Here is a 21936-nt window from a genome sequence, read left to right as displayed (position 1 = left end):
TGATAAGGATGTAACCATGGTAATATGTTAATAGGTGATGCTGCAAGTTTGCAGCAGTGATTTGTCTAACGAGTAGGAAGGATAACCTAATGTATAAATCAGGGTGATCATAAAAGCCTGGGAAATAAATACACGGAATAGACTCTAAAAAAAGAAAACTATAAAAGGAACACTTAAGGGTGTGCTTCTTTGGAGCTTTCCCCAAGGTAACCTTTCTGGAAACTGTATCACACTGTTTATTCCGCACTGGCCTAGCAGAAACACAGCCATCAAATGCTTTGATTTTAGCTGTAAATAAAGAAAATCCGTAATTTCTATTGATTTCTGCCTGAGTAAGTCTGGGACCTCCTGCAATAATTTTACTGCCACAAATTGTAAACAAACCTACCTAAAATAACCACTGTTAAGTGAGCTCCACTTGATCTCTGATCTCAGTCTAATCCAACAAGCAAGATTTCCAGCATAAGAACCTAAGCATCAGGGAAAGCTTTTAAATCAAGCCTAACAAACTAGCTGCCTCAACACCCTCCCCCAAAATTGTTTCACAAGTTTTCTCCTTCCCTCTCCCTGCAAAGTTCAGCATGTTCTACCTGGCCTGATCCTTTGCTGACAGCATCATCGCTGGCCCTTCCTGCTCTATGTTTATTATAGTAACCTTACTCTGATTTACAACCAATAGCATCAGATGCAGGTGAAGCTGTTGTTTCTGAATGGCACAACATTAGTGTCCCTAGTAGCCTGCCTAACTTCCAGTTCCAAGGTTTCAGCTCCAAATATTGCTGTAGCTTTGGACAATATTTACCTTAATACAGTTTGCTGTGAAGGTCTTACTAGCCCGCATATCACATGATTCTACCTCCACCGGAAGATCTGATTATAAACTAACTTGACCTTCCATAAATCTACCCAAAGCACCTTTTTCTGACTGCTTACTTCCTCTTCAACCTTTAGTCCTGGGGCAGTTTAAATTACCCAACACAACTACTTTGGGGCAGGGGAGAGGGATGCATAATAAAAACACTGCTAGCAAGAAGGGCAACTGCTAACAAATGATCTGCTGCTCAGAAACAGGGTCTCATTGAAGCAGTTGTCAGCCTTATTGCAACCCTGATATGTGGGAGCTACAGGTGGCTGGCAACAAAGATGAGTCAGGACTTGCCTTGATTGCAGAGTGAGCAGCTGTGTTTGAATACTGAGTTGTCACTGCCTGCATCAAGGGAGGAGTGCACTGCAACAGAAACATTGCTTGTGTAAGATCAGAAGCACAAACCTTGAAGTGTTGGTGCTGTTTAAAAGATGATTGAGCAGTGTAGTTCTGTTATGGGATACCCAATACCCTCTAGGAACAGTATCATGCTGGTTAGGAAACTGAACAAATTTTGACCTTATTTATTTAAGTTCCCCAAACGCATTGCCTCTCAAGGCAGTACTTGCAAGTACACTGAAAAAAATGCTTAAGTTCAACAATAGCACAAAAGTCTAGAAACCACAACCCCCTGAATTTAAGTGCTTTGTGACATCTGCAAAGAGAGGAATCCATGCTTCGTTGTTCTTCATACCACAGTAGAACAAGATATCACAGTACTGATCATTTCATCAAGCAACTTTTGATCTGAAGAATCGCTTCAGGCTTCCCTGAAAGTCAGTGATCTGCACATTAAGATTCCCCCTCAGCACTGAACAAAGAGTGAACAGCAGTCAGACCACTGCAGAAGTGCCCCTAGCTGAGTGTAAAGTTCAATTGTTGTGCTCTGAACACAAATCCTACTGCAATTTAAAAATTTAAAGCTCTTGAGGGAATTATAGCCATTTGGAGCAAGATGTTTTTCTCTAGTCATCTTCATTATTTGCTATCATGTGAACTATGTTCATTTTCAGAGGTAACCAGCAAAATCAAGAAGCCTACGGAGCATTTTTTTCCCTTGGAGTCGTGAACAAGCACGTCACAAGTGTGATCGTGCAAGCCGCAGAGTTCAGGAAGCATTGATAATGCTCTGCATTCTCTTGACACACACAGACATTTCAAATCCAGTGAGATTCACACATGAATTCACACATTCACAAGGCTGAAGAGGTGAAGTACTCAGAAAAAAGTCACACCCAGCACAGTTCTTTGCTCCCCAAAAGCCAATGGACCTCCAGCTCTCCTCTGACAACAGGCTGGTTTGGTAACTCTCTGTCAAGTTTCTGAACCTCTCAGGGCATCTCTGCCCTTTTAAAGCTTTTGTGAAGCAGTGACATAATGAGAAAGCAGGGCATGTTTAGCCTTTAAGCATTAGCCCTCTTTTGTCTCTTTAAAAGAGTGCATCTTCTCCAAACTAGGGAGTCAAGACAGTAAAAACCTTACTCACTTACAAATTTGAAAGCCAGTTTATGACTGGCACTTACATGCTGCATGGACTTATTGTAACTAATATCTGTGCAATGTGTCACATGCAGAGGCCCCTGAGCAAATTTCAGTTGTTCTCTGGCAGCGTAAGATACACTCACTTAAGTTCTGTGGAGCCAATTAATCAGCCACAGGTGATTCACCCTCACCCTAGCAGGACCATGTTTCTTTGTTCAGCACAGGATGTAGGCTTCTAGTGCCTGCAGGTTTGTTCAGAAGTAGGTGATGAATTATTCTGAGGAAATCAAGGTACATTCCAAGGAATTAATAGAGAAAAACAATACACACAGGCTTAGACAGAGTGCTGTTACATTTTAGATTTCTTTTTCCCTTGGCATTAGTTGGACAATTAATTTGCAATATAGTAAGTAACTTTGCATGTATCTGTGGTCCTTAGTCTACCTTAGTGGTCAACGGATGAGCAACTTTAGGATTCCCCCATTCAGAAGAAAATTGTTGAGTTTCTGGTTCAACTCAGTGCAGACTGGAAAAACTGCACAAGTCTTGAATACTTCTGTGGGATTTTTCCCAGCAACTTCCATGGTACTCTAAGAACCAGGGTTAGGACTCCTGGCGGATATCTCCCTCCTCAGCCTATGCTCAGACCCTGAATCATGCTGCTCATCAAGGACCAGGCTTTAGTAATCCCTTACATCACTTTTGAGAGCAGAGCTGATGCAGGATTATGAAACTGAAATTCAGTTTTGCTCTTGGAAGTCAGTTGAAGAAACAAATTTCAAAACCATTTCCTAGGGCAAAAGTCAAATTCTCCATTAAGGAATACTTAGATTGAAAGCTATCATCCCGAGCTCCCATTCTCTCTCTGGATGTTTAACCTACATATTTTACTTAACTGAGTCTCATCTGAGACCCTTTTTCACATAACTTCCATAAGTTGGTTCTTCAAAAAGCACACGCAAGTACAGATAGAATACGAAGAGAATGAAAACAATACAAAATTACTACTCCAGTAATAAAACAGATATCATAAGCCAAAGTCACTTAGGCATGGAAAAAGAGGGCTTCTAATTACACATTTCCATTTTAAAAATCAGCTCACTAGGATGCACATTCACTGCCTCTTCTATGAAGCTAATAAACTCTGACCAGCTGAACTTCAGCCACAGCGACAGCATTTCTGGGCTCATGGGAGGTATCTTAAAGCAGATTTTTTTTTTAAGTGATTACTTTCATGATACATATTCTTCAATCCACCCAGACTTTATAGCTTTTGTAGATTCTTGTTTCCAACGTTTCTACAGCTTGTAACATAAGGCCACCATTTTAACAATGCCCCTTAGATACTATTTACAACTTCTTAAATAGCCTAGGCATTGTAATAAGCAGAATTGGTTTATGGGAAAAACACTTGTTAACAACAACTGCATCAGACAGGCAGGAAGAATACATTTTCAATGTACTTTCCATAGACTGGACCAGAAATGAAAATGCTGTTGCTTTCCCCCTGCCTGTGCAACATCTTTCCTTGTCACCAATTCACTTGTAATGAACCATGTCATCTCAGGTCCGATTCATTTGAAGATACGCAATGGTCAGGTCACCTCAGGACAGAATGTGGAGGCCTCCTGGAAATCAGTATCTTAGAGGCTAAATTTTGGCTATACCTGTTATTAAAGAAGTATTAACCAGCCTCACCGATCAGTAACTACGCCTACACATTGCCAGTACTTAGCTCTTTTTTTTATTGACACATGACTGCTGAAGGATATTCACCAAAGTTCGGAGTATTATTGTTTTGTCTTCTGAAAAATGTTGTTTAACTGAAGATTTAAATATTGATTTTGAACATGGTCAGATAAGACTGGCTCATTGTGCTCAAGTACAGCAGGGAGGAAATCCAACAAGCTTCTGAGAAACCTTTTCAGCACAGGAAACAGCTGGATTGTTAGGCACCTCTATTTAATCCATGTGCAAACTGCACCACTTTCTGGAAGGAATAACACTTGTTAGTTTTGGATACACAGGGCTTCTCCCAGTTGTAGAAACAAAAAGGATTTTCCCTCCAGAACAGCTTTGATTCATCATAGCCAGGATGGCTTCACATCTCCCACTTACCTAGTGAGGTTTCCAGTGTTTTCCTTCAAGAAAAACAGACTCTGCCAAAGAATGACCTTCAATGCAGTAGTCATTTGCTGTGGTTGTTCCTTTCCAACTGTGGGAATGTTTAAATTACAACACTAAACAGGGATATAGCCTACAGCTTTTACAGAAACACTTTAACAGGAATATGCCCCTATAGTTCTGGCAGTAAAAGAAAGAGCTCATCTGAAAATTCAACCCTCTGTCTTAAACAACTTCGACCGGACACTGGTGTTGTTCTTCCACAGGGGAATAAAAGGCTTGCATGTCCTGTGCTCTGCAACACCTGCAGCCTCATTTCGTGGAGGGGCTCTGATATAAAAATAGCTCAGAGCCAATAACAATTCTGGGGAAAGTAAAAACCTTTCTTTGAAGCAGATTCCCCAAACTCGCTCAGCTCCCAGCTTACATCCTGGGAATCAATGCTAAGCATTTGTTTGCGGACAAATGAAAGAACCCATGCAGGGTGTTCACACGGGTCTTACTGTGCTTCCACTGAAGAGAACTCCGGTTTTACAAACAAAAGTGGGGCCATAACTGAATGTTTTGCACTGTCTCACTTGTATTCTTCCTACGCAGTTGCTCCATCTCCTCTTCCCAGAAAATCTCTCTAGAGCTGGATGCTTTACTAAGACAATATTTGCACTACCCTTAAAGAGCTGACTTTTTGGATTGTTCTGCTCCAGGCGTTAGCAGCACTTTCTTTTCTTCATAGACCTTTTCCAAAGCAAAGGAGGAAAAATCACTATGCTAGGGTGGTAAAGCTCAACTACTGAAGCTAATACTTGAATTGCACACACTTGCAAAATTTCTCTGTAAGCCAGAATGCTTGTGTATAATACATTCATACACCACGTATAGATGCTGTACACATATATGTATGCATGCATGTTTATTAATGACACAGTATATAATCCACATATAAAATTTCCCTACAATAAATGACAGCTTTTGAGAAAAAAATGGATCATTTTCAGACCATCAGCTGTATCAGCAGCTATCGGAAATGGTAATTTTGGCTTCAGTCAAGTTACATTTTATACACAACACTAGTAACATATAATGATAAGGAATGATTCCCCCCACATAAACGCATAGGTACAATATTGCATGGAGAGAATATTCGTAAGAATTTCAAAATTTTCTCTTGAAACATAAAGAATGGGACACTAACAAAAACAAGTTACAGCAAAGATCTCTGCTACCTTCATGAAGAGAACAAATACATGAGCAGTAAATAACATGGGTCTTGGAAATCAATACACTTCTCAGAAATATTTTTGTTTAGTTCATTCTATTTCATGCATTAACCTCACTTCTCTTAACAGACTTCAGATCACATGGTAGTGGGGAAATCACATGGGATACAATGATACCATTTAGCTTGTGGTCTATGAATCAGTCATTAGTAGCCTGTAACACTTAAGGTGGTGGTACATACAGGCATTGAAAAAGACAGCAACTGAAAAGGTCACAAGTTCCCATTCATGCAGGAAATCTCACAAGTTCACAGAATGGAAAATGAAAGTAAAAAATACTTATCGCTTAACCAATTTCATTTGGTTGTAAATGTACAAGTCAGTCCAAAGATTTTTCAAAAAGCAAATTTTCATTAGGCAACACTGGCTGGCAGCTCTGATTACACCCTCCAGTGATTGTTTCAGAGACAGCAGAGCATCCTGAGCACAAGAGATGACCAAGAGGATGTAGTTAGGAAAGCTCTATTATCCTGCAATTTCTTGTTGTTTATTCTTCCCAGTTCTTCCCTTCTCTCAAAACATGACCACTCAGCAGCAGAAGAGATGCTATAAAGGATGAGCAACAATCTACAAAATAAATGCTATGAAGAACTTATCTTTCAAGTTGAAGAAAACTTCCCTTTGCAGAAATTCCAGACTATGCTATCAGGCCCAAAATTTTCAAACCTAGCCAACAGAAACAAGGATTTTAAGACCCCATTAGGAATCCTAAATAAAAATGGGTCAACATTCTTCAGGTCCCTCCTCCTGAAGTTACCAAAAGCTTCACACACTTGGGGCAGGAAGAAAGCTAGAGTTGTTTTAGAGGCTAACCTTTTGAATCTTTTAGTTGAAAGTTAGCATGGATTTACGTGGATTTTCTTGCATCCTCAAGAGTTCTCTTGAAGCACTCTAAAGAAAAAGATACTGACCAGCAAAAGCTGATGCATGGCACTGAAAAGTCCTTCCTGACTTGGTTTCCAATCTCATGCTCTCACAGTTCACATTTAATTCCATTCATAAAAGGCTTGCCTAAGTAGGTTTTTTTTTAGCCCTCCCCACCACCACCACCACCACTGTTCTTACATGACAGCTGAGCCAGAATTGCAAGGCTCATAGAGTTAGAAACCTTATTTCCAATTCCAGACATAATTTGATTGGGTGGTTGTTGTTTATTTTGAAACAAAAATTAAAAGCAGAAGCATAAGACCTATTTCTGTCACCAGCTGGAACCTCATTTTTTGAGACACTGACAACAAAGCCATTGCATAAAATATCTGGTTTGTTATTGGGCCTTGTATTTATATACTTTATCCTTGCTCGGAAATAGCTTTCAGATAAACACATGCTCACAGGTTTCAAGCTTTCAAGCTCCTTTTGGGGGGTATTAAATCCAGGATGTAATTAAGCCTTCATTATTAGGAATATTTTCTTTTCAGGGGCCCAGCAGGCTTTCTAGAATGCCAAAATCTTGTTTAGATCTTTTCCAGAGGGGAGCCAAGTAATTTGGCAGAACATAAAACCCAAGGAGCCAGCAGGGATAGAGCATTTTTCAGTAATGAACTGAACACCAGAAGGAAGGAGTCAACTTCTTATAAACACCAAAGAAACTGGAAACTAGTAGCAGGGAGAAGAATTTAAAAATTAAAAAAAAGTGTGCGGGGCGGGGGGGGGAAATCAGTCTTGGAAGTTGAACAGTGTGTACCAGACATTTAGAGAGCATTATGCATACCATCAAAGACTTTCCACTGGACGTTTAGGAAACACTTCTCCAAAACTGCGGAGCTAATGTCTTGCTAAAGGCTTGTAATAGTGCAAATACGTAGCAACCATGGGCCAGGAACACAATAACTGATTTACTGAATCTGTGTTTAGGAAAGGAAGATAAAAATTGGCACACACTATTACAGTTTTCCCAAAGGCAAAAGCCACCCACAGTTACCAACGGACAGCTTCACAAATATTGTCGGAACTTTCACTTCTATTCTGCTAAGAAACGTTTGCAGAAAGTCAGCTAACTCAAGTTGGACTTCTCAGTAATAGCACGGGCTCAGCATTATGGTATTACTATCAATTCTGTAATTGTGTAGATAGAGCACAACATTTTCAGAAGTCCTGCTGTGAGAAACACACATCCCAATTTCAGATAAATGTAATAACGCTAGGTGAATGTTAATGAAGTCCACTCATTTTGTAACTAAGGTGCATGATATAAAAAGCAAAAATCTCAGATGAAGTGAAGCACCACTGTTTTCCTTTCAGTCATCTTTACAGCTTTAAACAAACTGTGAAAGACAAGACATGACTTACTTCCAAGTTACATGATGAGGACAAAAATTTCACAAGTCACAAATGATACAATTCATAATGCAGAGAAATCAATGCAAACAAGATAGAGCATATTTTCTGATATTCCACAAATATTCAGAGGAGGTTAAACATGCAAAAAGGAATTTCTTCAGCAGCACTAATTAAATTAAAGAGGCAAGGATCTTCTTTACAAAGTAAAGGCACCATCTCTTTGTAAACATGTACTCCTCTCACTTAAACTGAGAAAGCACACAAAATATTCTGTACAGGCAATCTGAGTGGTAGCTTTCCATTGCCTATAAACACTTCATAGTAGAGCTATCAAAGGTCTTATTCCTTCCTTTTATAAGAAACTTCTTCAGTTTGTCTAGTGGAAAACTCTTTACATGTCCCCCAAAGTATTATGAGGAATCTATAAGAAAGAGTTCTCTCTTATATGCCTTCTGGTATCTATCAAGAAATTTCAAGGCAAAAGAGACGTCAGACGCCAGTATGAAATATTCATGATTGTAGTCATCTCTCATTTTCAGTATTGTGCTATAGACAAAGTTTCCCAGAATGAACAGTTAGTTTACATCAGATACAGTAAAAAAAATAAAAAATAAAAAACAGAAGTATTTATACCCTCCAGTTGCGCAGCTACCTACTCTCTGACTTTTCAATTGCACTAGGAAAATCTGAGTAAGAAATTAACTAACTCTTGATTTCTTGGAAAAGAAAAAAAAGATTAGGTATTTCTGATATGATTGTACTTTAGGATTCCAGATTTTTCCATGTGCACCCTGAATGTATGTTTCTCCCAGGAATGGAGAGCACTGATACAGTTCTTTACTAGTGAAACTACAAAACTTGGAAACTGCTAGGATGAACATTCCATATGAAGGTAAATTGTTTGTCTTGGGCAAAATGAACTGGGCATCTTCACAGTTTCCACTGCACAAATATCACCAGTAGCTAACAAACACATTTTAATACTCATACACATACAAATCCAGAGATTACACTAATTAGTATTGTTCAGTGTTCAACGAAAATTGTGCGTTTCTAAGTCACCTTCTTTCAGCCTCACAAAGCTGATTGAACTTTTAATGCAGTACAAGTTTCATGATCTCCAGGACTGTCAACTGGTACCTGTAAAATAAACAGGAGTTAAGCTGCTGTGTTGCAGAAGGTATATCTACCCTCAGTATTCCTGGGCAATTACTAGATTAACTAGACTACGCTAGTATACGTGATCAACTAGTTGAGTTAGGTACTTAATGAAAGGCTTGTTTTCCCTTCTCTCTATAATTAAAAGAAAACATAGAATTGAGTTTCTTGGTATTACTCTAAAATAGGTATTTACCACATATAGATACTGATCATCACATGGAAATTAACTTTAATTTTTTTCTCTGTTACATTTAAATACAGCAGAATCTTGGTGATCAAGGTCTGAAATCAAATTTTTATTGTAACTTTTAACACAGGCAGCTCTCAATTATTTATGATAACGCTGGGGTGAGGACTCCACACTTTTGTTTAACCTGCTTAATGTAAATAGTGTTGTCTGACATTAACCTAATTAACAAGGTAATAACGGAAAAGAAAACAATCACAGACCACTGCCTACAGTCAGCACAAACGTTCCCAGGATAGCCCTGGCCCAAGCTGATAGATCCAAGGAATGCAATACGGTGCGAACACAGCTGTACACATTTCAGGTTCAAGGTAGCTCATAAGGCACCAGCCTCGAATTTTCCAAACCTTCTGCAGACGCTAGGAGTGTGCAGCCTGATCGCAGATAACCAAAGGCTGCTATATATGCAAGGCCCAAGGAATGATGTGATAGAGGATCTTACAATAACCGACTTCACAAAGCTGCTTTTATTATCTTGATCCAGATGGTGAAGAAAACTATGGCACTGAAAAAAGTTTCCAATGTCACCCTTATTTCTAGTAGTGTAGAAAAGCTGTTGAAAGATGGTCTTGGGATCTCCTGAACAGCAGAAAGTGTAATGCTCACTCTCCCTTTAAATTTAGGCAGTGCTCAGCAGAAGAATGGACCTAGCATTTCATGAAATATAGTGAAGTATATATGAAAAAATGCAGCATGGCTTTTGTTCATTACACCCTGACTCGACTTAAAGGGATGTCACTTTTTTTTTTTTTAAATAAAGTGTGTAGCGTGTAGCATGACCTCCTAACCCAAAACACAAAAATGCTTCACAACCTACAATGCTAATTGCAAACGTGAAAGAGCTAGATTCAAAAAATAAAACCAGGAGATGAATATTAGCCACTAAAAATTCAGAAAAATTGAGAGCAAAAGGTCTTTTAGATCTTTCGTGGGAGCTAAAGAGAGAAACAGATATCTGAGGGTAGGGTCCCTGCTGACTCTGTTGTTCCTTGATGTACTGGAAACAGTCACGCTATAGGTTCTCGTCAATTACTCTTTTGCTGTTAATACTATCATGCCAATAAAAGCCAAGCATTCAAGTACAAGAATACAATCAAGGGAAAAGATTCAGCACTTACAGCTTTAATGTCCACATTCATAATCCCTGAATTCACATTGTGTCTTCGCAAATCTGATTTTATTAAGGCTGAAACAAAAAAACGAAAACAAAACAAAGAATGCTGACTCTTGACTTGGTAATGACATTCCTTTCAATGAGAATGTTTTGTACAGCAAAAGCACACAGAAGCTACTTTCAGCATATACTCAAAATTTCTGTATTCATTTTTATGCAATTAGCACTGGTTGCCTTCTTATCAAGGATCTGAACTTGCTCCTCACAAAGCACATGCAGAAAATGACAAAAACTTTTAAATCATGAGTACCTCAAGCAAAATTTGATGGCTTTGACACCTTCAGCACACTTGTAAGTACTGGTATGTGTAAGTCACTGGCACAGTTTATGAATACATCAGCAATTCCTCATATTTGAAAAACTGCATACTGTCTGTATATATGTATTTGTTTACATTTACTATCCTACTCTGAAGATAGACATCTGTCTCAAGTTCAAGACAGTACTCAAGAAATGCATCCAAACAGATGGTTGTTCACATATTAGCAACATCATCCTTAAAGCAGAAAGTGTATGCACAGCACATATTTTAAAAAAACAACAAAAAAAACCCACCCACAAACAAGCAAACACCCTCCACATATGAATAATTTTTGTCCTCAGCCCAGACAGGAAAACCATGCATTTAAACTCTCGATGTCTGGGATGTCTAAAAGTTTCACAGAAACTCACTTTCTCAAAAAGCTCCAAATGATTAGATAAGAGATAAATCATTACTTATATTTCTGACTAGTTACCTGTTAAGATAATGCCCACAAACATCCAAGCACAAAGAAAGAGGTTTCCTGCACAAGGACTGAAGTTTGTTGTAAGCTTTCCTTGAACAAGGGTAAAGATAATTCCAAATATCTACAAACAAACAAGTCACTTCATCAGTATCATACAGAAATGATTCACCACTATCTCGCAAGGTTTCAAACCACGTCTTATAGAAACCAAACTAAAAAATGAAGACTACAGCAATACAGTGGGGACATAGCAACCAAGTCTAAGACAGATGACTTAGATTCTAGCAGAGTGTCCTTGCTGAATATTACTTCACTTGAGGAAATTAACATGATACAACCTGTGCTGATGCATTAAGGAGCCCTGATGAAGTGCCTTCAGACTCTGGGTATGTAATTTCCACAGCAAATTCAAATCCGAGAGGGAGATAGCCAGTCATGAAAAACCTGCCGAAGAAGAAAATAAGAGGATGACAAGTGCGGTTTTCATTTATTATTATGGCTAAGAAAATCAAAACATAAACAGATGGTATTCTGAACTAGCTGCTTTCAAAACCTAATTCAGGATTCAGGTCTTGAGGCAGAGCAAAGCGCATCCTGAATCAGGGCTGAATTCATTTCCCCAATCTCATCCAACAATTTCAGGCATGTATCTTTCTTGCAGGACAAATACATTTTAATATATTTGCCCTGTTTCCCATAACCACCTGCATTCCACTCCGCACACATGAAACAACCTTCTCAAAGAAGTCCACCAACCACTGTATAATTAAAATTAATTAGTTTCAAATGGAAGACATATGTGAACATCATAATTTTAATCAATCCAAAAATTCATGTTGCATGGGAAAGGGACCATCAGTAGACGGGGTGGCTAGACACTAGAATGGCAACTAGAAGCTCCTCTGGAAGAGGCAGAGGGGACAGACAGGTGTGAGGAAGGACAGGGACTTAATGCAGTTGAGGTTGGTTGGTTGGTTGGTGAACTGTAACTCACAAGACTTGCTTCTATCACTACCTTGCCTGTCCTGTCAAGATAGGGCACTACTCCCTCATCACCTTTTAGGTGTTCTGGATTATGCATCTTGCAGGACAGTGATGCACGTTTTTCTGAACTGACAAAGCACCACACTGGCCACTTGGGCTACCAAAATATAAATTAATCAACATGCACGGAAGCCAGTCTTCCTAAATTTGCTCCGTTAGATCCTAGTCAAATAGCCACTGAAGACAATAGAGAGACTTAACTTTATTCCAGTGGACTTTCTGAATTGGAACCAAGCAAATTGGCTGCATACAGACTTCTGTTAGGTCAGGAGAAATTTTAAATGAAATTCACTTTAGATTTATGTTAAATGAAATTCACTTTAGATTTATGTTAAATGAAATTCACTTTAGATTTATGTTAAATGAAATTCACTTTAGATTTATGTTAAATGAAATTCACTTTAGATTTATGTTAAATGAAATTCACTTTAGATTTATGTTAAATGAAATTCACTTTAGATTTATGTTAAATGAAATTCACTTTAGATTTATGTTGATGTAACAGAAGGTGAAACCTATTAAACTGAATCTGTACTATAAGATATATCTATATGTTGAGAGTATGGCACCAGAATATACAGTAGAATCATTTAGTTAAAATAGCCATGAGCTTTTTACATTATTACAAATACTGTTTGTGAGCAGAACTGCAGTAGGTCTTCTAGTCCTCTTTAATTGCTTACCCAAGTACTCCTCCAGTCACAAACACTACAATAAGGTATCCAAGATCCAGGGTGAAAGTAAATACCACCATCCCAATAAAAGAGAGAATGTAAACAATCAAAGTAGTTTGCCTGCAATCCAACAAGAAATATGTATACATTGTTAATATAAGATCATGGCACATTGCTGAAGCATGGAAAAGTCATACAAATATTACTTACTCTCCTTATAACTGACATTCTGTAGTTGTGAAATTTGCTTCATGTAATTCTCATTCAAACATATCATGCACTTCCATGGAAACTTATCCCTTCCCCAGCTCCGTATTCCCTTAGCTCCGTATTCCCTTAGCTGTATGGCTGCTTCACTCAAGACTAAGAAAAATCCTCAGACTCTTAAAGAATGATCACATCAGATACTATTAACTTGAGGCTATTTTAGTTCTCCACTATGCTGTACCTCTCAGCCATCCTGCAGCACAGGCCATTATACAAAAATCAAAAGATCAGCAGTCAAATCAAACATTATTAGTGCTAAAAGTCAGCCTAAGAGGCAAGTCAAACAAATCTCATTTGGATGTTTTATGTATATTAAATCTGGAATAATGGTTGTCATCCAAAAAAATAAAACACATATCATTCATTTATAAGCCAAACCACATGCAGAAATAAGGCCAATCTAGACCATTAACGTCCATTAGGCTCCTAGAGCTCTTGCACGTAACGTACTGCGAGTCACTAGAGGAGAACTTTTCCCAGAACTCTTCCTTGTGTTACAGCAAGCAGCACACCAGGGCACTGCCCACTCCTGGGGGCACCACACCATGGGTGAACTACCCTGGAGCTCCTACCCCAAAACAGAGTTTTGTTCCATTGACATCCCCTGAATTAAAGCAAGTGTTAGACTTCTTAAAAGGCCCAGGAAGAATACCAAAAATGAGAATCCATTAATTGTCTGTTTCACAAAAAAAAAAAAAAAAAAAAAAAAAAAAAAAAAAAAAAAAAAAAAGCAGAATAGGTTTTGAGCCTTTATGTGTCCCCTGGAGAAGGAGACAATCAGGCCAGCTGGCCACCTTAGGTAGGATGTACAAGGCTTCTCTTGTTAGCATTATACTCCCTGCAGGGCCAGGAGTAGAAGGAAACCCCCTTCAGATCTTTGTATTCTCCACGGCACACCCTCTCTCATTTCTTTTGGCCAAGAACCAACATGCAAGTCTCAAGCTCTGGCTGTAGCCTCGAAAACTTGCCTCTGTCAAGGCTACTAAAAGATCTAGGACTTGCTGCCTTTTATCATCAGTTCACTTCTTCCCCTGCATTCCAGTATTTTTCTAACACAGTTGCACTGTTTTCCTACCCTTAACCCCATACATGCCTACCCACACTTACTTGTATGTTTTAGTGTAATCCAGCCACAAACCACAAATAATCGAACCCACCATTCCTGCCACCACCAGTGTCAAGCCAATTCTCCCAGCGTTCACTTCTTCTCCCTTTCAACAAATATTTATATGGTGCTCATTAATAACTTGCTTCCACTCAGAGTCAAGTTCAGACCTCTCGGCAGTCATAAGCACAAACAAACATTCCTATGACTCCACAGCTGTATGATGCAAGATGCAATAAACCAGAGACAGGGGTATAAAAGAAACCAAATGACTGAGCACACACAGCACCTAAGTAATAAAAAAATTAACTCTGCAAACGTACAGTTCAAAAAAAAACAAAAACAAACAAAAAACAGAACGAAGATCCAAGAAACTTACCTCATAATGAGTTACTATCATTTGGTTTAATAAAGTGGAGACAGAATAAAATGCTCCAGTCATAATACCTACAAAACCAAAAGAAGATGACTGACCCTCTGTATTTAGCCACATCGTTCAACATGTGTCAGGAAGAATTTACTTTTGCATTATAAATATTTCCTACTAGATACTTCTACAAAAAAAAACACTGCTTGCCTGGATAGTCTTAGATTTTTCTGATCCCAGTATCTCATCCCTATGATCTGTCAAGGGGCAGTATCAAAGGCATCATTGGCTGCTGAGAAGAACAAGATTATATCCCTAAAGCTGTCATATTCACTACTTCTGAAATTGAGGACTTGATTTATATCACTCATACTGCAATTATTTTTAACAGTAAGGCAAGGCAAAACAACTCATGAATCTTTTTTCTCAGTAGAGGGTACATTGGCCATTTCTCTTTTTTACCCCTGGATTTACCTCTGACGTAAAATGTCTTCATACAGACATTTAGTTTCACCATATAGCCCCCTTCCCAAATCTGAGGAAGACTGGCTTATCTTTCACAGCCCTAGAGACAAACAATCACACAAAAAGACAAAAAAAAGACATTAACCTTCATTAATTCTTCATCTTACTTAGCAGACCCTGTGCTACGTTAAGTGGCATTAGTTCACTCAGCACTAGTCTTCACCTTCATTTAGCAGTTAAGATATACAGACCAAATTTCAAGTTTTAGATACAGCTACACTTCAGTCATTTCAGGTCTAGCCATGCAGATCTGCTACCACAAAGAGTTAGTCTTCTGATATTTAAGCATGAAGTCAGAGGCAAAACCTTTATCTACTAGGCACAATCTCTTCTCAAGACCTGTAAATGATACTTTAGATACTGCTGGGTTTTCCAGTACAGGCTGCTAAATAAGTAACAAAGTTAAAACAAACAAACAAGCAACACAAAACACAACTAAAACTCAACATGCTTTAGGCACATATTTGGACTGTGTTGCCAGACTTCACCACTTACCATAACTGATCAGCAAAAGTACAAATGGAATATTTTTGAATAAGTTAATAATTGACTGCTTGTAGGAGTAATCCTCAGGAGGCACAGTCTGAAGGACTGCTTGAGAATGACTAGGAGGGTATTTGGGCTTTTCTTCAAACACTGGGGAAAAAGAAAAAGGAAAGGTTTTGATCTGTCTTTACCAGACTAATGTTTTTTCCTTTTGAAATGCAAAGTGTTTTAGTTTGACAGATTTCTTCAGATGGATTTGTGTTTAACACTTTTATAAAAATATTCTAGATTTTCTCAGGGGAGAATAAGTCACAGCCACTATGGATATGCTAACTATTTGTTCACATCTGACACCCAACATACACTCGGAGATACGCTTCACCAGCAAACCATCTAGAACTTTAGTATACCTCTGTATCTGAATTATGAGAACAGCAGAAGAAATTTATATTATAACATGATGTCCTTCTGGTTGGTAGCAAAAAACTAAGTGAACTGCATTCCCTGAGAGAGGTTGTTCCACGTGAAGCACGACAAAGATGGTAAATTGGTTGTCTGTTATCCCTGACGCAACAGGTAAGCAAACACAAGTAAGCCTGAGAAAATGTAGTCTCGGTTATAGGCAAAAAGAAAAATGTATTAACTACCAAAGGCTTCTATCGCTTGTCTTCTACTACATTCTTGTACTTTGAAGATGAAGGTTATGGTCCCTCCTGATAAAATCCCTTTGCATCCTTCTTAGATGTGAAAGCTCTCTGGTTAGTGTATTTAGAAAAATAATTTCCCCCCAAATTTCCTCAGAAGATAAGCAAGAGCCAACTCCATTAATCACATCACCTAGTCCTTGTTTTTAAGATTTAATTTTCTTTCCAAACAGCAAAATTAGGATGATTGAACTCAGCCATTGAAATTAATCTATCTTATATAATTCAGCAAGTTTTTGGAGGAAAAACATGACAGACTTCTGTAAGAAAAAAAAAAAAAGAAAGACATCAATGACCTGGAATTCCCTGAATGTTTGAAAGTTTTCTTAAGCGTATCCAAAGTCACAAGAGGACCTGCTCTTCTCACACATGCAGGAATTTAGATCACCCAGTATATCTGGCTAACAGGTTCACCACTAAAGCACTACACCTTCTCAACGTGCTACAGAGGGAGCCTGAAGATACCAGACAACTAACTTGGAAGCTAAGCTTCGATGCCGAAAGTAAGATGGTGTAAGTACTCCCTATGGTCACCGTACTCATGATATTATAAGAATGGATCACTTACCAACTCCTGTTAAGAAGAACAGAAGCGTGGATACTATTGCTGTTCCATAGAACATGATGCTTATATTGTGTGCCATTAGATCAATATCATCTGGTGTATTTGGAACCAAAACAGGTGGCAACAAAAAGCCAATTGCAGTGCCAAGCTGTAAAGCAAGAGAAGAAAACCAAAAATGATTTTCCTAAGAATATAAATCAACAAAAGCAAAGATCCTTACCAGGTAGAATTCCGAATTTATACCGTAATCACTATTAACAAAAATTATGAAGGAAAAGTGCTCCTTTAGCATACTAGTTATGAGCCATTTGCTCTTATTGACATTTCACAATCGGGTTTTCAATGGCCCTGGTTTTTATCCTTTCATTTCTAGATTAAACTTCAGTAATACTTGTAGCATACAGCACACTCAACCGAGCATTAAGGAAGTTCTTTTTGCAAGAGTATTTTCACAGGAGAATATTATGCACGCCCATTAACTTGTATCAGTCATCCTGTGAGCAAAGGACTAAAAAAATGAAACAGAAGACTCTGGTTCCTCCTGTAGAAACTCTCTTCTCTTTTTCCTCATTAAAATCCTGCATTTGACATCACAACCCGGCCATTACTGAAATGATACCAACAGAAAAGGTAAATTGCAGAACTGATCAGGCAAAGAAGTACAGGAGAAATAAAGCGTCCTCATTAAAAAAAACATAAAAAGAAACCTACAGCTTCAATTATTGCTAAGGAAAGAAAGAAGAATCACAAAAAAAAATTAGTGGGTTTGTATTGGGGGTCAATTCCAATGTAGCAAGAGATTTACTACTAAAAAAGACAAAAATAAGGACTGAAATTTTGGCTATATGTGTAAAGCATTTGAAAACGTCAACAGTCTTAAGCTTCTCTCCAATTTGTCTCTGCTTCTCCTTCAAAAATAAGCTGCATTTTTAAATGTCAAAACATTTTTTTAGACTAGAAAACATGCATTTATTTCAGGTATGTTTTCCAGGAAAAAAAAAAAAAAAAGAGTTAAAAAACTATTAAAAGTAGCAAACTCAACACTCAAAGTGTTCAAATTAGAGATGTGCCAGTAAGTTTACAAAGCAACCTTTGTGCCTTAACAGATTTTTGTTGCTTTTTTCACGGGCTGTCAGATTGACCCAGTATCCAGTGCTCACCTGAAGACTTCACTTCTTTTTATCCTCACCCTTCAGTATGTGAACCTTACAAACACCATGAACTAAGTACACAATTACTCCTTTTCTTCAGGAATATTCTTTTCAGTGTGGCTCAGTATAGTACCCACAATAGTCCAAGAAAGTCAAGTAACACCATTTTTCTCTTCTTACATGTGAAAAGCGGAAGCAGAGCAGTCAAGGTCAGAACAATCAAGAGCGCCAGTAAGTCTGGTGTGCCTAATTCGAGATGCTAAACAGTTTTAAAAATCAGTCACTCATGACAGCCCTTGGCAGGTACACAGGTGCATTCCCAGTGATTCGTATTTCAGCTGCAAGTGATCAGCCCTTCAAACAATAATGGGCATGATTTGATTTTTGATAACTGTTCTGTCCGTCCTGCCTGCAATCCAGAGCCCTGTTTGCTATAGCTTTGAAGTTCTGCAAAATATCAGGTGCGTAATATGAAGACCAAGGGCCCACTCATTGTAACAGTCCGATCCAGTTACGTAGCCCACCCTGTGCAACTGGACAAGCACAGCAAGACATGTAATTGAGGTCCATATCATAATGCATATGCAGAAGGCAGCTGCATTAGGTTATACAGACAACATTCATTGTAGCAGGTTTTTAAACTTTCAAGTGCCTAATTTGTCATCTTATTCTTTCAATCTAGGTTTTGAGAGTAAGGGGTTTTTTTTAAGAAAACAAAAATTAAAAACAATAAAAAATAAACAACAGAAAAATTCTATTGCTTGGCACTGTATCAATCTCCATGGGTCATACGCAAGACAAGGATCTTAAGACCTATAGTGCAAGCTCTACAACTTGAGTTAATGGAGTACTGACTGGCTGCAGAATAAGCCATTATTGTCTGTGCAGAACAACTGCCAGAGGAGGATAAAACCCACTTTCTCAGTGTACTTCCCAGATATCTACTAGGCAGCAGAGGACCACCGAGCACTGCGGTGCTCCAAGTTCAGTCCTAGCCTCTGCAGGGGAATGTGCTCCAGCAAGTAATGAAATTACTGCATTCACATCTCTGCTACTGGCTTTCTTGTCCATCTCTCTCTTGCTTTCCATCCTCTCAGCACCGGAGCTCTTCCTCTTTCCCTTCATCACTTCATCCCCCAGATCTCAGCACCAGAACAGTGCATCAGTCTCAGACCCCAGTTTCCCCCTTAGCCGGGAGAGCTGTGGGCACTGTGCAGCAGAGCTGAGACCACAGCAGCCCCTTCCTTGCTACCAGGAGGGCTGCCGTCTGTCGCGATGAAGCACGTGCGGACAATTTAGCCTCCAAAGAAACCTTTAGCCTGACTCTGAGAAGTAGATGCTAAACAGACAGTCTAAAACGGACAGTTGGTTTGTCCACTGAAGACTTCATCCCCCAAAAAACTGTTTTGAAAAAATGTTGGAAAACTGTAAACAGACATGTAGAAAAGAATAAGCAACCCTAACTGCAAATACATACCGCTTCACCCTTAACGATCCAAACAGAAACATAACTCATCAGAATCATAAGAGGATAAACAAAACCTCTGCTAACTTGATCAAATCGTACCTAAGGCCTCAGCCTGCACCAGTGAACCTGACGGGAATTTTACTGTTTTGTTGTCGCAGGAAAGTGGGGCCAGTTGCAAGAGCAATGCTGGGGGCGGGTGGAATAAGAAAAACCAAACCAACAAACAAAAAACCAGCATCTTATCTTTACCCAGCCTTTCCAATATGCCTGCTCATGCCATCTGAAACCAGGCATGAACCGAGGACTTTGAATAAATCTGTGACTTGACTCTTATCAGCTCCCCGTGCGAATTATCATGCTGTTACAGGTAAATCCGTGAGTCAGCAGAGCCGACTGGGTCTATGGGTGCTCAGTGATTTAAGGCCACAATCAAAAAAAGAGGAAGGTAGATGATGCAACTTTACCAACGCACAGAGTCCTGTACAGCCAAGGCGGAGGTGGGGTGAGACGTCGCCGCCCATCACCGCCGCCTCCGGCCCCTCACCCATCACCCCGCAGCCCCTTCTTTAAGCAGCGTCTCCGCCACCGAGGCTAATTTAAAAAAAAAAGAAAAAAAAAAACCCAGCGCGGCGCCAAACGCTAAGCTGCCCCAGCGCCCCCTCCCCCCGCCGCGCGGGCCCTACCTGGTTGCCGAGCACGGCCACGGCGCAGGCCGTGGAGACCTCGGCGGGCCCGAACCAGACGGCGGCGACGCGCGAGGGCAGCCCCAGGATGAAGACCTGCGCCACGGCGCAGACGCCCTGCGCCGCCATGGTGACGGCGTAGCGGCCCGGGGCCAGGCTGCCGCACTTGAGCCAGGCGCCCAGCGCGTTGAGGCCGGCGCCCAGCAGCGCCGTGAGGCGCAGCCCCCGCGCGTCCAGCAGCCAGGTGGCGGGCAGGATCAGCGGCACGTAGGCCACCATGTACACCATGGAGAGCCAGTCTATGTGCGCGAAGGAGACGCCGTAGAAGCGCACGAAGACGTTGCTGAGGATGCTGTACTGGATCCACTGGAAGGCGTTCACCAGCGAGTAGCAGCTGAACACGGCCAGCACCGCCAGCCGCCGCCGCGACAGGCGCGTCTCCGCCCGCCCGCCGCCCGCCGGCAGCATGGCCTCGGCCTCCGCCGCCGGGCCGCCGCGCGCCGCCGCGCATCCTCCGCCGTTGGCCGCCTCCTTGCCGGGCAGCAGCCCGTTGCGCTGCAGGGCAGCGTCCGCGGCGCCCAGCATCTCCGCTGTCTCGCCCTCCTCCTCCTCCGCCCCGTCCGCGGCCTCCACCATGTCGGCCGTCTCCCCGCCCAGCTTCCCGGCGGCGGCGAGCGCGCCCGCTCCGCGCCTCTGCCGCCGCTCGCCTCCCGCCAAGGTCTCCCGGCGCCGCCGCTCCGCACGGCACTGCCCGGCCCGGCACCGCCGCGCTCTCCCTTCCGCCGGGCGGGAGCGGCGCCACCGCCCCAGGGGCGGGAAAGGCCGGCGGGGAGCGGCTTCCCCCTCCCCGGGCTGCGCGAAATCCGTCCCGTCACCGCCGCCCGGCCCCCAGAGAGGGGCGGCGCCGGCGCGGCCGGGCCGGGTCCCCCGCGGGGTTCTGCCGCCCCCGTTACAGCGGGCCCGGGGGAAGCGGCGCGGCGCGGCGAGGGGGGCGCGCAGGTGCGCCGGCAGGGGCGGGCGGGCGGGCGGCTGCTGCTGCTGACCCCGCCTCAGGGAAACGTGCCGACAAGGCGCCATTTCCCCGCGTGCCCGTGGGCAGCTGTGAAGGGGGGCGGCCGCGGAAGCGGCCCTCGCTGTGATGGAGCCCGCGGAGGTGCCCTTGGTAACTGCTTGGGAACCTCTGGGGAGTTTATTTTTAAAAGCTGCCGCTCCGGCCGTGGTTGCCCAGAAGCCGTTGGGGCACATGCCGCGTGGGGAGAGGTTGCTGCTTCGTTGGGCAACACCCAGCTGTAATTTTTAAAGAGAACGGCCCTCGCTGATGCCGGGTGCTGAGCACCGTTTTGAAATGTGTTGCTTGAAGCCTGCTAGCCAAAGGGTTTTTTTAAATACAGTCTTTTAGTTCCCGTTTAAACTGGACCTTTCAGGGCTGTCAGTGCAGGTGGCTGCGAAGCGCATGGAGACAAAGATGATGTCAGTAATCCCCATGGCATCTCAGAGGCAGCAGCAGCATAATCTCATTCCTATAATCTCATTCCTGTAATCGCTTTCTCAGCTTGCGT

At 41.3% G+C, this 21936-nt stretch overlaps 1 protein-coding gene across 1 annotated transcript; it reads right to left on the bottom strand.

Annotated features, from left to right (window-relative positions):
• Positions 1-5366: 5366 nt before the first annotated feature.
• Positions 5367-21372, bottom strand: FLVCR1 (FLVCR choline and heme transporter 1). The gene is made up of 10 exons (XM_026110631.2): positions 20378-21372; positions 17079-17223; positions 15816-15956; positions 14808-14875; positions 14431-14534; positions 13066-13176; positions 11677-11782; positions 11348-11459; positions 10555-10622; positions 5367-9168 (listed from the first exon to the last, which is right to left on the bottom strand). The coding sequence occupies exons 1-10, from the start codon at positions 21011-21013 to the stop codon at positions 9103-9105; spliced, it is 1557 nt and encodes a 518-aa protein (XP_025966416.2). The 5' UTR covers positions 21014-21372; the 3' UTR covers positions 5367-9102.
• Between the last annotated feature and the right edge of the window lie 564 nt (positions 21373-21936).

Source organism: Dromaius novaehollandiae, chromosome 3 (genome assembly GCF_036370855.1).
Source record: "Dromaius novaehollandiae isolate bDroNov1 chromosome 3, bDroNov1.hap1, whole genome shotgun sequence".
NCBI lineage: Eukaryota > Metazoa > Chordata > Aves > Casuariiformes > Dromaiidae > Dromaius > Dromaius novaehollandiae.
This window is presented reverse-complemented; position numbering and strand designations above follow the sequence as displayed.